Here is a 15,699-nt window from a genome sequence, read left to right on the forward strand (position 1 = left end):
TTTTCTTTTTTCTTTCCTTCTTTTTTATTGAGAGGGTGTCTCGCTCTGTCTCCCAGGCTGGAGTGCAGTGGCGCAATCTCGGCTCGCTGCGGCCTCCACCTCCCAGGCCCAAGCAACTCTTGTGCCTCTCAGCCCCCTGAGTAGCTGGGATTACGGGTGTGCTCCACCACGCCGGGCGACTTTTTTGTGTGTTTTTAGTGGAGACGGGGTTTCACCATGTTGGCCAGGCGGGTCTCAAACTCCTGACCAAAGTGATCAGCCCACCTTGGCCTCCCAAAGTGCTGGGATTACAGGCGTGAGCCACCACGCCCGGCCTAAAAACATCCTTAAAATCGTTCTAAAATCCCATTAGTTTATATTTAACAAATGTCTCTAAATTACTGGAACTGGAAAATCCATCTAACATAAATAACAATTCTATGTAAATCTATAGTACAGAGTTTTCAGAATATAATCTCATTTTATCTATTTAGAAATTTTGAGAACTAGATCAAACAAATGTTTTTATTTTTATCTACTTACAGTATTTGTAGGGGGAACAGCTTTACAGAAGATAAAAAATTTGAGTTCTCTCAATATAGTTAAGAAAAACATTTTTACATTAAAAATTTAAATATATCAGCAAAATAATATAGTGAATATTGATTGTGAATGAATTACCCTAAACAGAAGAGTTTTTAAAATGTAAATAAGCCAAGTGTGGTAGCTTAGGTTCATCCGACACTTTGGGAGGCCCAGGTGGGAGGATCCCTTGATTCCAGGAGCTCAAGACCAGCCTGGGCAACTAAAGGAGACCCTGTCTCCACTAAAAATACACAAATTAGCTGGGTATGGTGGCATGGCCAGTAGTCCCAGGTACTTGGGAGGCTGAAGTGGGAGGGACACTTGAGCCTGGAAAGTCAAGGCTGCAGTGAGCTATGATGGTGCCACTGCACTCCAGCCTGGGTGACAGAGCAAGACCCTGTCTCAAAAACAAAATAAAAGGTGGGCACAGTGGCTTGCCCTTGTAATTCCAGCACTTTGAGAGGCTGAGGTGAGCGGATAGCTTGAGCCTCAGGAGTTTGAGAACAACCTGGGCTATATGGTGAAACCCCATCTCTACTATTAAAACAAATATTAAAATAAAAAGAAACAAAATGTAAGTAGAAGCTAACTTTTTATAAAATAAAGTTATCCGTATAGAGGTATTATCATTATCTCCTTCTGAATACTCCCCCCAATAGACAGTATTTGGAGTTGCCAACATGATCATGTTGTTCTATTGATTTATTTTTATTTTTACTTTTATTTTTGAGACAGGATCTAGCCCTGGCACCCAGTGTAGTAGTGCAATCAGGGCTCACTGCAGCCTCAACCTCTTGGGCTCAAGTGATCCTTCCGCCTCAGCTTCCCAAGTAGCTGGGACTACAGGTAGGCACCACAACACCCAGTTAAATTTAAAATTTTTTGTAGAGACAGGGTCTCACTTTGTTGCCCAGGCTGTTCTCAAACTCCTGGAATCAAGGGATCCTCTCACCTGGCCCTCCATGTAGTGTTGGAATTACAGGCATGAGTTCCCGCCCTTGGCCACACATTATTTTAAACTATGAATTTGTTCCTCTCCAGTGCAAATAACATACCAAATCAAAAAACAGTTATAGTTCTGCAGTGGTAAACAAAAGTGTGTCTCTATTACTAAGATGCTCATCCTTCAAGACTGAGCTAAATGTGAAGCCACTCTGAAGACATTCTGAGGCAAAATTAATCATGCTCTTCTTTGCACTTCTGTGGCATTTGTTTGTTCCTTTTTTGAGACACGGTGTCACTTTGTGGTCCAGGCTAGAGTGCAGTGGTGTGGTCTTGGCTCACTGAAGCCTCGAGTTTGGACTCAAGCAATCCTACCATGTCAGCCTCCTGGGTAGCTGGGACCACAAGCACACACTACCATGTGTGGTTTATTTTTTGTTTTAAGTTTTTAAATTTTTTATTTTGTAGTGACGGGGTCTCCCTGTATTGCTTAGGCTGGTCTCAAACTCCTGGCCTCAAGAGATCTTCCTGCCTAAACCTCCCAAAGCGCTGGGATTACAGGTGCAAGCCACGACGGCCGGCCACATTTTGTATATTGCGGTATCTCAATTATATCACATTATATTCTAGCCAATTTTCAGGTGTTTTCCTCCACTATTTAAGCACTGTGGAGTCCCAATTTTATCTAGTATCTTTGTATCCTCTGCTCCTAGCTCAGTCCTGACAAGTCACTCAGTACCTCTTTAACAAGTAATGAATCAATGTGTATATAGTTGTGAATGATTTCCGAAGACAAATCTGATAACACCTATCAATATTACATGAACAAATTCCATTTATTTTCCTCCAACCCGATGATTGAATTAAGTTATCATTCATTTTTGTTCAAATCGTATATTCTTCCTTCTGTGCCAAGAGGCTGGAATCATTTTCCGCAAAGGAAACAGTTTTTAGGGATGTCGTCCACGAGAAAAAAAAGATTCAACCCTGGCTTCTGGGCTTTGTCATTCTCGCACAGCCCTCTGCTCTTCCACACTGTTATAAAGAAGGTAAAACTCTAGGAAGGAGGAGCCGCTCAGCCAAGGACAGAGCGGCGGGCTCCCAGCTCAGCTGACAGGTAACGCGCGCTGCGGGGAAGGCGGAAGGCGGGCGGCAGATTCTGCGCACGCGCGGGCAGCCCAGCTGCCCGCCAGGCGTCCCGGGCGGTGCTTGCGCCGCTTCTGCAACAGTAGGGTGGGAAGCCGTGTCTTGCCGGCGTGGGCCTCTGCAGCTGGGGCGTCCGCAGCCGGTAGTCACTCGCGGGATGCTGTTTGTAGCCTTAGGCCGCCCGTGGGCGGTCGAACTGCATCTCGGCGGAAGTAGGATTGCATTGTGTGCGGCCGCCGCGCTCCGAGGTCCCCGGGCCTTTGTCTCCCGGGCTTCCTCCTGCTGCAGGCCTTCGGGGCTGGTAGCCGGCGGGAGTACGGGGCCCTGGGGAGCCGCGCGCCTTCTCCGGCGTCCGGGCCGAGCGCAGGTGGGGCGTCCGAGGTCTGGTGTCCCAAGTGAGGCGGGGAGGGCGGGCGTCGCGTCGGGCCTGGGGAGCCCCGGCGGCTCTTCGCGACCTCTCCCGGGTGTCCGTGACTGGAGCGCGGGAGGAGCCCCCTCTGCGGGGCTTGGAGAAGTAGCAGGCCGAGGGCCCCGGGGTCCTCAGCCTCCGCGAGTCCAGGAGAAAGGCTGGAAAGTGCTTACTTTTGTGGTGGTTCCAAATCCACAGGGTTTGTGTTGACGACTATATGTAGTTTTCTACCCTTGAGCAGAAGCTTAGAAGTGTAATAATTTGCAAGAAATTGGATGCAGCACCTGGAAATAGAACCGAAAGAGCCAGGTTAACCTGACTTTGAGCTTGTTTTACTTTTATTAGGTGGCTGTACTTTTAAGAATTACTTTGGTCCCTTGGAAAGGGGGAGGATGCAGATGTTAATTCTTTTATTTTGGTCTGAATAAATTGTCTCCTAATTGTACTCTGTAAAATATCAGGATTGGCAAACCTGGTTAAAACTTGGAAGAAATGCTTAAAATGGAAATTGGAATCTAATTACATTTCAGGATTGAGGAATTAGGCATGCCTTTTACATTTTGAAGTGTGCACTGTGAAACTCCTTTTCAGATGTTTGGGGAACTCTTCTTTTCCCTTGAAATTTGATGTAGGATTTCAAGTAAATTTTATTTCTTTTTTTTGGAGGTGAAGTCTCACTCTGTCACCCAGGCTGGAGTGCAGCGACGTGATCTTGGCTCACTGCAACCTCCGCCTTCCGGGTTCAAGCGATTCTCCTGCCTCAGCCTCCCCAGTAGTTGGGATTACAGGCGCGCTCCACCACACCCCGGCTGATTTTTTTGTATTTTTAGTACTGACGGGATTTTACCGTGTTGGCCAGGCTAGTCTTAAACTCCTTACCTCAAATGATCCTCCTGCCTCGGCCTGTGAAAGTGCTGGAATTACAGGCGTGAGCCGCTGTGCCCAGCCAAATTTTGTTTCTTGGCAAGAAATAAGAAGACCAGGGGATACACAGTATTTACAAGGTCTTTAGAGAAAGAATTGATATCTTTTAATACTATTGTACAAATATTTTAGAAGTATTTATAAAAGGCTTGGACTTGAAATATAATCTGAACTTGCAGAGTGTTTTACTTAAATTATTTTAGTAAAATTAAATTTTATTTTTTAGAGATGGGGTCTTGCCATGTTGCCCCGGCTGACCTTGAACTGCTAGGCTCAAGTGATCCACCTCAGCCTCCCCAGTAGCTGGGGCTACAGACATGTTCCATTACACCTGCTAAATGTATTTATTTTTTGAAAAGGTGTTGCATTTAAATAGAATGGAAATGATGTCCTCATTAACAGTGGAGTAGAAGAAACTGTTCCACTATTTTTACTTGTTCAAGGTCATACTAGAAACCTGAGAGCTGGGATGCAAAGCTAACAAACTCCAACTCTGCAGTTTTCTACTTGTGACTAGAATTAAGGCAGGCCATTCTATCAGCCAACTGATTTCTTTAGCTCTGTAGATTATTTGGGAGAATTCCTTATGTCACCTCGTGTGACAAGTTCTCTTCATTACAATTTTATTTTATTTGAGACGGAGTCGCACTTTGTTGCCCAGGTTGGCGTACAATGGTGTGATCTCAGACCACTGCTACCTCCGCCTCCTGGATTCAAGCGATTCTCCTGCCTCAGCCTCCCGAGTAGCTGGCAGGTGCCCGACACCACGCCCGGCTAGTTGTTTGTATTTTTAGTAGAGATGGGGTTTCACTATGTTGGCCAGGCTGGTGTTGAACTCCTGACCTTAAGTGATCCGCCCACCACAGCCTCCCAAAGTGCTAGAATTACAGGCATGAGCCACTGCTCCTGCCCTCTTCATTACTGTTTTAAAAATAAACTTAAACCAGGCATGGTGGCTCATGCCTGTAATCCCAGCACTTAGGGAGTCCAAGGTGGCAGATCACTTGAGGTCAGGAGTTCAAGACCAGCCTGGCCAACATGGTGAAACCCCATCTCTACTAAAAATATGGAAATTAGCCAAGTGTTGTGGCAGGCACCTGTAATCCCAGCTACTCAGGAGACTGAGGCAGGAGAAATACTTAAACCCGGGAAGCGGAGGTTGCAGTGGTGAGCCGCGATCATACCATAGCCCTGCAGTCTGGGAGACAGAGCAAGACTGTCTCAAAAAAAAAAAAAAACTTTAAAAATTTAAGAAGGTTGGTCGACCATAATGATCCCTGTTTCAATAGATCCCTGTTTGTTGGGAAGGATATGTTCGATGCTCACATACGCCGTCTGACAAATCAGAAGATGGAAGGCTAATTTATACTGGCAATATGGCCCGAGCAGTGTTTGGTAAGTAATTGGAGGTGACGGTACTTACTTTTTTTTTTCTCTTTTAATTGTAAAAATATCCTTACCATATCTTACTTGTTGTTATGGCATCCCTTAATTACAATGCGTAAGGAAAATTAGATTGTCATTTTTTTCTTGAGGTGTGTTGATAAGATGTAGAGAACTTTGCATTTTTAGATTTTTATTTGAGACAGAATCTCACTCTGTTGTCCAGGCTGGAGTGCATTGGCATGATCTTGGTTCACTGTACTCTCTGCCTCCCATGTTCAAGCGATTCTCCTGGTTCAGCCTCCTGAGTAGCTGGGATTACAGGCATGTGCCACTACACTTGGCCAATTTTTGTGTTTTTAGTAGAGACAGGGTTTCACCATGTTGGTCAGGCTGGTCTTGAACTCTTCACCTCAAGTAACCCACCTACCTCGGCCTCCTGAAGTATTGGGATTACAGGCGTGAGCCACCACACCCGGCCTCTATTATGTTTTAATATTTGGAAGGGGTAACTTCCCCTCATTGCTTTATTTATTTTTTTATTTTTGCTGGTTTTGTTTTTCCAAGTGAACTTTAAAATCAACTTGTTTAGGATCTCAACTTTTTTATTTTCCAAACAGATGGTATTTTTTATTAGGATCATATTAAAATTATAAATTAAAGGTAAGATAAATTTACATTTTAAGTCATTTTTTATTGTGGTTAGATAAACATAAAATTTTTCACTTTAATCATTTTGAAGTATACAGTTTAGAAGCCATTTTTTAAAAATAATTGTTATTTTTTAGAGACAGGGTCTCTGTCATCTAGACTAGAGTGCAGTGGTGTGATCATAGTTCACTGCAGCCTCAAACTTGTGGGCTTGAGTGATCCTTCCACTTCAGCTTCCCAAATAGCTAGGCCTGCAGACATGTGCCACCACCCCTGGCTGATTTTTTTTTTTAAGCTAGTCAAATTTAGCAGTGGGGGCGTTGTACACCAACTTCAGTGACACCAATGTTAAGTTCTGATAACTCATTACCATCAGACCAGCCTTGGCTAATTAAAAAAATTTTTTTTTGTAGAGACAGGTCTTCCTATGGTGCCTAGGCTGGCCTCAAACTGGTCTCAAGCAGTCCCCCTGCCTACACCTTACAGTGTGCTGAGATTACAGGCATGAGCTACTGCACTGTGCTAGAAGTCATTTATTTTTAATCTTTCTAAGGTAATAGGTAAAAATGGTATCTCAGTGTTTTATTTGTATTTTTTATTATTTATTTATTGAGACAGAGTTTTGCTCTTGTTGCCCAGGCTGGAGTGCACAATCTCGGCCCACTGCAACCTCCACCTCCCGGGTTCAAGCAATTCTCCTGCCTCAGCACCCCCAGTAGCTGGGATTATAGGCGCATGCCACCAAGCCTGGCTAATTTTCGTATTTTTAGTAGAGACAGGGTTTCGCCATGTTGGCCAGGCTGCTTATCTCAGTGTTTTAACTTGAAAGTCTTTCCGTACTAAAGAAGTTGAATATCTTTCCCATGTGTTTCTCTCTCTTTTTTTCTTTTTTTTTTTGAGATGGAGTCTTGCTTTGTCTCCCAGGCTGGAGTGCAGTATGCAGTCTTGGCTCACTGCAGCCTCTACCTCCTGGGTTCAAGGATTCTCCTGCCTCAACCTCCTGAATAGCTGGGATTACAGGCACATGCCACCATCCCCAGCTAATTTTTGTATTTTTAGTAGAGATGGAGTTTCACCATGTTGGCCAGGCTGGTCTTGAACTCCTAACCTCAAATGAACCAACCAGGTCAGCCTCCCAAAGTGCTGGGATTACAGGCATGAGCCAGTCCCATGTGTTTTTTAACCACTGGTGTTATTTCTTTGGTGATTTGCTGTTTTAATCCTGGGCATTTAGCCTGATAGAATTTACCACGTTTGAATATTTTATGTTAGATATACTGGAGTGCTTGTTAATAAAGAGTTTTGTTGATAATCTGCTCTCTGAATCAACTTTTGTAGTACAGTATTAGTAAGGATCTTTAAGTAATATTAACTACTTTATTGTGGAACTGAGGTAGGGCCACTTAAACCCTAAAGCAGATTTCCTGCCTGGAGAGGCAGTGCATTCTAATGGTCAGTGGCATGGACATTGAAGTCAAAATATTTGTAAAGTCCTTAAAACAGAGGTTGGAATATAATAAGCATGGTATTTATGGTTTGATTTTGTTGTCTTGAGCTGATACAGTAAGAAGAAAAATGGAAGAATTAGTGGGATAGATTGATTCTTTTATAAAATTTACAAGTATTGATCCTCTCTCTTTTTTTCCCATTTAGGTGTGAAATGTTTCTCTTATTCTACGAGTCTGATTGGCCTTACGTTTCTGCCATACTTTGTTACACAAAATAATGCTTTTTTTGAAAGTGTGTCTCTGCCTGTTCAAATCATATTTTATGGCATCATAGGAAGCTTTACGTTGATCACCCCAGTGCTGCTTCACTTTATTACAAAAGGCTATGTCATTCGATTGTACCATGAGGCCACAACAGACACTTATAAAGCCATTACCTACAATGCTTTGCTTGCAGAAACGAGTACATTGTTTCACCAGGATGATGTGAAAATTCCAGATGCTACACATGTGTTTACCACATTTTATGCTAAAACAAAATCACTGTTAGTTAATCCAGTGCTCTTTCCAAACCGCGAAGACTTTATCCATCTAATGGGTTACGACAAAGAAGAATTCATTTTGGATATGGAAAAACCCAGTGAAGAGAAACAGCATAAAGATGAGAAATGAGCCTATTTTTAAATGTTCGTGCTTAAATGTGATTTACGTTTTAATGTATAATAATAAAATAGCCTTTTGCATTCTGTTAGTGACTGATTGTTAAATAATTTGAATTAGCAAAGCTTTTAATTTCCAGAGAATGATGTTTATTTATAATAAAACAAGATATGTTTGAAAACCAAAACGTAGTATCTGCCATTCGTGTTTTAGAAAAAGGTATGTGAATAAATATGTTCATGCTGGTATAAGAGTTCTGTATTACTGTGGTTGACTAAACTGGGGATCTGATGTCAGTAGCAAATGGGAGAGTTACTTTATTCTTTGTATATGGATTTTTCTAAGTGTATAAATATTTTCTGACATTAAAAGACATTTTCTCTTTGAGGAAGACACAGTCATAGGTGGTGCGGAGCTGTGGTCCACCTGCTCTTGCTCCTGACTCACTGCTCTTTGCTTTAGCCTGAGGACCAAATCTGTCAGGAAGCTGGCTAGGAAGCCTTGCAGCAGCCATGGCTTTTAAAGATACCAGAAAAACACCCGTGGAGTCAGAGGTGGCAATTCACTGAATTCAAATCACTAACGAGTTGCAACGTAAAATCCCTGGATAAGTTGTGTGCTGACTTGATCAGAGGAGCAAAGAAAAAGAATCAGTGAAAGGACCAGTTTGAATGCCTACCAAGACTTTGAGAATCACTACAAGAAAAACTTGTGAAGGTTCTAAGACATGGGATCGTTTCCAGTTGAGAATCCACAAGCGACTCTGACTTGCACAGTCCTCAGATTGTTAAGCAGGTTATTTCCATCAGTATTGAGCCAGGAGTTGAGATGGAAGTAGCCATTGCAATGCTGAAGTCGATTATTTTCATAAATAGATTATCAGTTGTTAAAATTTTTTTTTTAAAACCCCAAAATTTCAAGAAATTCACAAATTATGGGAACAGTTTTAAGTCTCCTTTGGTTCAGAACACAGGTTTTTGCCTAACCCCTGGAATGATTGCCCATAAGAACATTCATGCGCAGTTGAACTGGTGGTTAGCTATAAGGGAAATGATAAGTAGTGTTGTCTTCAGTAGTCTTAATTTGTTTCTCCAACTGTGCACTCCTCCTCTGGTGGCACCCTATGGGTTTAGGAAACCACTGTTACTAAGTAGGTGAAAAATACCTTGTGTAAAATTGCTGTGTCTATGCTAGCTTTGTCAAGAATATCCATTGTAAGATTTTTTACCTCCACTGTAAAGTGGAGATTGACTCTTGCCAAGGATTTTTAGCTAGGAACAAGAGGCCTCAAACCACACTAGATCAGTAGATATTTACTAAGTGCCCAGTACTGTGCTGGTTACTAAGATCATAGTTAAGAACAAAACACCCAGTCTGTCTTTATGGAGCTACCTAACATTGTCTACGGCCACCATGATAGTAAATTTAAACTTTATGGTGTACATGTGTATGAGGGAGGTTGATGGGGAAGCAGTAGGAACATCTGATCAAAGAGATCATTCAATTCCCAGGCTTCTAGAAATTTATTCGTAGGAGATAAGACAGCAAAGCTGTCTTTCTGAGACTTAGAGCCTGCCCTCTGCTTGGATTGTCCAGCTCACCAGACAGAATTCTCACCGCCATTCCTGTGTCATCTTCTGCTCAGGGTGGGTTTCTGCCTGCTTGCTCCTCTGTCCTTTGTCCCCTAGATGTATCCTAGCAATGAATGAGAGATGTCTTTCTTTTTTTTTCATAGCAACCTACTAGATAAGGCAGGCTTGTCCAACCCGCAGCCCAGGATGGCTTTGAATGTGGCCGAACACAAATTCATAAACTTACATTTTATTTTTGAGATATATTTTTTAAACTCATCAGCTATCAGTATATTTTATGTGTGGCCCAAGACAATTCTTCCAACGTGGCCCAGGGAAGCCAAAAGATTGGACACCCCTGAGATAAGAGATATCTTTCTATAAAAAGTTATTCCATGATCAAATGTTTATTATGGATACATTAGAAAGTAGAAGGAAGAAAGAGGCTGGGTCTGGTGGCTCTTGTCTGTAATCGCAGCTACTTGGGCTGAGGTGAGAGACCCGTTTGAACCTGGGGAATCAAGACTGCAGTGAGCTGGGATTGCATCACTGCACTCTATCCAGGGTGACAGAGCAAAACCCCATCTCAAAAACAAAAAAGGAAAAATCAGTCCTAGTTCCCCCTAGAAAAAATTGCATTGTTTACGTTTTAAAGATCTCTTCCAATATTATCTCTCTTCACAACTTAAGTACAATATATTTCTTTATGTTATAAATAAAGTTTTGGTGCCGCAAAAGAAATAGCACTCAAATATAAAATTTTCTTCTTTTCTTCTCAGCAAGGCAGTTTACTTCTATAGAAGACTGCGCCCTCACAGATGGAGCAATGGTGAGTGCACACCTGGACAAGGGAGGAAAAGGGGGTCTTATTCCTGACACACGTGGTCCCTGCTGCTCTGTCGTTCCCCTGTTGGCTCCGGTTAGACAGCACAGGCTAAACTAATTCCGAATGGCTAATTTAAAAAGAGCGACAGGGTGAGTGGTTTGGCGGGAAAAATGGTTGTGGAGAATGAGCAGGTAATTGGAATGAGTCAGGGTGGAAGAGGTAATCGGAAAAGGTTGGTTTATGAGGAAGTTATGTTTAAAAGTAGAAGGTAATTGAACATACTGACATATTGATTCTTTGAAGAGAAATTTAGAACTCATATCTAACATTTACATGTTCTATATCCATGTGATCATTTTATCACTGTGCTCTCGGTCCTGCAGCTGTGAGGAGGACGCTCTGCAGATTCACTGCTCACTGGCTTCCTCCCCCGTGTCCCTGTGACCGTCCGAGGGGAAGATGGCCTCAGGAGTGCAAGTAGCTGATGAAGTATGTTGCATTTTTTATGACACGAAAGTTCGTAAATGCTCCACACCAGAAGAAATCAAGAAAAGAAAGAAGGTTGTCATTTTTTTGTCTCAGTGCAGACAAAAAGTGCATCATTGTAGAAGGCAAAGAGATGGTGGAGATGTTGGCATAACCATAACTGATCCTTTCAAGCATTTTGTGGGAATGCTTCCTGAAAAAGATTGTTGTTATGCTTTGTATGATGCAAGCTTTGAAACAAAAGAATCCAGAAAAGAAGAGTTGATTTTTTTGGGGGGGCACCAGAACTAGCACCTCTGAAAAGTAAAATGATCTATGCAAGCTCCAAGGATGCAATTAAAAAGAAATTTCAAGGCATTTTATCACTGTGGAGTGGAGTGAAAAACTTGTTTTTATTGGTTGATATCAGAATAATTCTTCAGAAAACAACTTGGTAGTCTAGGGGAAAAATATGCTTACACTAAGTGGGAAAGGTGACATCTTAAGGGCATGATCTGGAGTGAGAAACTAGGATAGAGAAAGGATTAGCATGCATAGGATAACAGGATGATTCATCACTGAAATAGCAGAACCAACTCAGGCCAAGGTTAGGAGAAACTTAGGCACCTCCCTCATGCCACTTTGCTACTCTATCCCAGGCAGAGTAATCTCAGGAAGACTGGGAAGGTAATGAATCTCTCACTGTTTAGGGAAAGTGAGTCATTTATTTGCATCACAAAAGCTACCTATTTGCATGTGAAAAGGCAGGGTGATCCTAGCTGACATCTGGGTTACATCAGGTAATAACCCCGTTAACAATAAAATATTGCAATCCTTTTCCCTAATGCAGATTTCACCGCACTGAAAGGCTTTTGGAAGCAAAAGTAACAAGATGACCATTAGATATAAATGACAGTCTTAGCTTGAATGTATTTGTAAAAATTTTATTCTGATTCTTTTAGAACACCTTGTACTTGTTTTTATTTTTATTGAGAATTTCAAACACAGAAGTAGAAGAGTACAGTGAACCTGCATAACTCTGTCATCCAGATTCAACAATGACCAATTTATAGTCAATATTGTTTCATCTAGACCCTAATCATTTCTCCTCTACTTTTTGGGGAAAGCAAATTCCAGTCATAATAATATTTCTTTCTTAAGTATTTACTTTTGTAACTCTACAAGATGAGACTTCTTTAATAATGTAGCCACAATACCATTATCAGATCTACAAAAATGAAACAACCCCACAGCTCTAATGTCATCAATCTATCAGTCTGTTTAAATTTCCAATTGCTTCATAATTTTTTCCCACATTTGGTTGGATTTACGATTCAAATAATCAGACCAGAATGAAGAGTTGGTTAAAAAAATTATATATATGTGTGTGTGTATATATATATATATATATATCTCCAAATAAGTTTCATATCTTACACATATCAATTGTTTAAATGGCTTTTAAGACTGTTCTAAAAGACATTTAGAAAGCATTTAGACATTGAGTCTACCCCCTAGACTCAAGCAATCCTCCCACCTCAAGCCTCCAGGGTAGCGGGACTACAGGCGTGTGCCACCATGCCCGGCTAGTTTTTGTATTTTTTGTAGAGACAGGGTTTTACCTGTTGCCCAGGCTGATCTTGAACTCCACCCGTCTTGGCCTCCTAAAGTACTGGGATTACAGGTGTGAGCCACTGTACCGGCCAGGCCTTTCCATTTTTTTTTCCCTTGCAAATTATCTGTTGAAGAAATAATTGTTTGTCACTTAGATCTTCTCATGGTCTAGATTTTCTACTTGTATCCCTGAGCTGTATTTTAACATGTTTCTCTGTCTTCTGTATTTCCTATAAATTGATAAGTAGATCTTAAAACTTCACCAGAGTGAGGTTTGATTATTTTGGACAAAACTACTTTTATAGATGATCATATTTGTTATCTTGTTGCATAACGAATTACCCCTAAAACTTACATGCTTAAAGCCACAATAAACATTTCTAACACTGCACAGTGTCTGTAGGTGTGGAAATGAGGAGTGGCCTAGCTGAGTGGTTTTAGCTCAAGCTCTCTCAGGAGGTAGCTGGTGCTGCTGTCATCTGAAGGCTGGGCTGGGGCATGAGGAACCCCCCGTTTCCAAGATGGCTCACTTACAAGACTGAGAGTGTGGTACTAGCTCTTTGGCAGGAGGCCTCCGTTTCTCACCGCATGGATCTCTCTTTAGTGCTTCTTGCTTCTCCCAGAGTAAGTGATCCAAGAGAGTAAGGTTATACAATGTGTTGTGTGACCTACATGAAATTTGCACACTGTCATTTTACAATACTTTATTGGTTACACAGTCAGCCTTATTCGATGTTGGAGGGGATTCACAAGGACCTGTACACCAGGAGGTAAGGCTCATTGGGAGCTATTTGGAGGCCAGTCCCCGTAGTATTCTCCCATTAAGAGGTACATAATGTTGTTTTGTCTTTGTGATGGTAGCAACCATTGATGCTCAATGCGTAAGTCCACCAATTCATTAGATGTTGAAAAACGGTTATATTCTATTATTCCCTTTTCACTTATTAGCTGAAATACTTCTAAAAATAGAGCTAAAAGCACAAGAAGGCAAGAAAAATTTGCCCCTCTCTGCTATTTGGTAACTAAGTAGTTCAGTTTGTGTGGAAAAGTCAGGATAAATGCTTGATTCTGTCCTTTTATTTGCTAGTTTTAAAAATAGATTTGGTTTCCTAGCATCATCTGTTGGTAAGTAGACTTAAAAAATTCGTTATGAGGCTGGGCACGGTGGTTCACGCCTGTAATCCCACCACTTTGGGCACCACTTTAGGAGGCTGAGGGGAGGATTGCTTAAGGCCAGAAGTTCGCGACCAGCCCTGGCAACATAGTGAAACCCTGTCTCTAAGAAAAAACTAAAAAAATTAGCTGGGCATAGGGGTGTATTCCTGTAGTCCCAGCTACTTGGAGGCTCAGGAGGGAGGATTGCTTGAGCCCAGGAGTTTAAGGTTGCAGTGAGCTGTGATCATGCCACTGCCCTCCAGCCTGGGTGAAAGAGGTAGATCCTGTCTCACAAAAATGATAAATAAAATATTATGAGCTTATGGATTTAAATATATTAAAGTATTTCAACTTATTGCAATTACTATCTTATTAATGTTCATATAGTCATATGAATAGGCTAAATAATGGCGCAAAATGTTCACCTCCTAATCACTGGAAGCTGTGAATATTACCTTACATGGCAAAAGGAATTTTGCAGATGTGATTAAATTGAGGATTTTAATTTGGATTGTGCTGAATTACCCAGCTGGGTCCATTGTAATCACTGAGGTCCCTATAAGAAAGAGGCATGAAATCAAAGCAGAAGGTGATGAAGTGGGCCAGGCGCAGTGGCTCAGGACTGTAATCCCAGCACTTTGGGAGGCGGAGGCAGGCGCATCACAAGATCAGGAGTTCAAGACCAGCCTGAACAATATGGCGAAACCCCATCTCTACTAAAAATACAAAAATTAGCTGGGTGTGGTGGCGCATGCCTGTAGTCTCAGCTACTCAGGAGGCTGAGGCAGGAGAATCACTTAAACCTGGGAGGGAGAGGTTGCAGTGAGCCGAGATTGTATCACTGCACTCCAGGCTTGGCGACAGAGGGAGGCTCAAAAAACAAAAAAAAAAACAACAACAACAACAAAAAAGGATTGAAGTGATGCATTTTGAAGATGGAGAAATATAAGGGTTGTAGCTCTAAAAGCTGAAAAAGGCAAGGAAACATATTCTTCCCCTAGAGTCTCCAGAAGGAAACAGCTCTGTTGACACCTTGACTTTAGTACAGTGAAACTGATTTCAGACTTCAGACCTCCAGAACCGTAAGAGAATACATTTACAGTTTTTGTTTGTTTTTTGAGATGGAGTCTTGCTGTGTCGTCCAGGCTGGAGTACAGTGGCACAATCTCAGTTTACTACAACCTCCGCCTCCTGGGTTCAAGCAATTCTTGGGCCTCAGCCTCCCGAGTAGCTGGGATTACAGGCACCTGCCACCACTCCTGGCTCATTTCTTGTATTTTTAGTAGAGATGGGGTTTCACCACGTTGGCCAGGTTGGTCTCAAACTCCTGACCTCAGGTGATCCGCCCGCGTTGGCCTCCCAAAGTGCTGGGATTACAGGCATGAGCCACTGTGCCCAGGCTATGTTGTTTAAAGCCATGAAATCTTTTGGCAATTTGTTACAGCCATTATAGGAAACTAGAAACACCTGTCTTTGGTCAGTGGCACCATCTTCAAATTGGTTATCTAATATAACAAAGTGTTTTAGGCTCATTTTGTACATTTTCTACCCCAGACTCCAAGGAGTGCTGGTTGCTAATAGTGGGAAATTGTATTTTGAGACTGCTAAGGGTGTTCATGGGATTTTGCCTTTTTTTCCCATCTTTTAAATTTATTTTAAAATTGTGTTTTTTAAAGAATTTACCATCTTAACCAGTTTTAAGCATAGAGTTCAGTGGTGTTAACTATATTCACATTGTTGTGCAACAGATCTCTAGAACTCTTTCATCTTGTCAACCTGAGACTCTATGCCCATTGAACAACTCCCTATTTCCCCCTCCTCCCTTGGACTTTTGCATTTTTGAAAATGGCAGGGCCAACAGCCATGGCTCAAACCTGTGGTCCCAGCTGAGCCCAGGAATTTGAGGCTGCAGTGTGTTAGGATCACACCTGAGAATAACCA

The 15,699-nt window shown here is 42.0% G+C and overlaps 1 protein-coding gene across 1 annotated transcript; it reads left to right on the top strand.

Moving 5' to 3' along the window:
- Positions 1 to 2,697: 2,697 nt before the first annotated feature.
- Positions 2,698 to 8,370, top strand: TMEM70 (transmembrane protein 70). Its single transcript, NM_001266511.1, is given in 3 exon segments — positions 2,698 to 3,019; positions 5,275 to 5,380; positions 7,673 to 8,370. Coding segments are annotated over 3 exon segments (783 nt in total). The 5' UTR covers positions 2,698 to 2,809; the 3' UTR covers positions 8,140 to 8,370.
- The last annotated feature ends 7,329 nt before the right edge of the window (positions 8,371 to 15,699 follow it).

Source organism: Macaca mulatta, chromosome 8 (genome assembly GCF_049350105.2).
Source record: "Macaca mulatta isolate MMU2019108-1 chromosome 8, T2T-MMU8v2.0, whole genome shotgun sequence".
Taxonomy (NCBI): Eukaryota; Metazoa; Chordata; class Mammalia; order Primates; family Cercopithecidae; genus Macaca; species Macaca mulatta.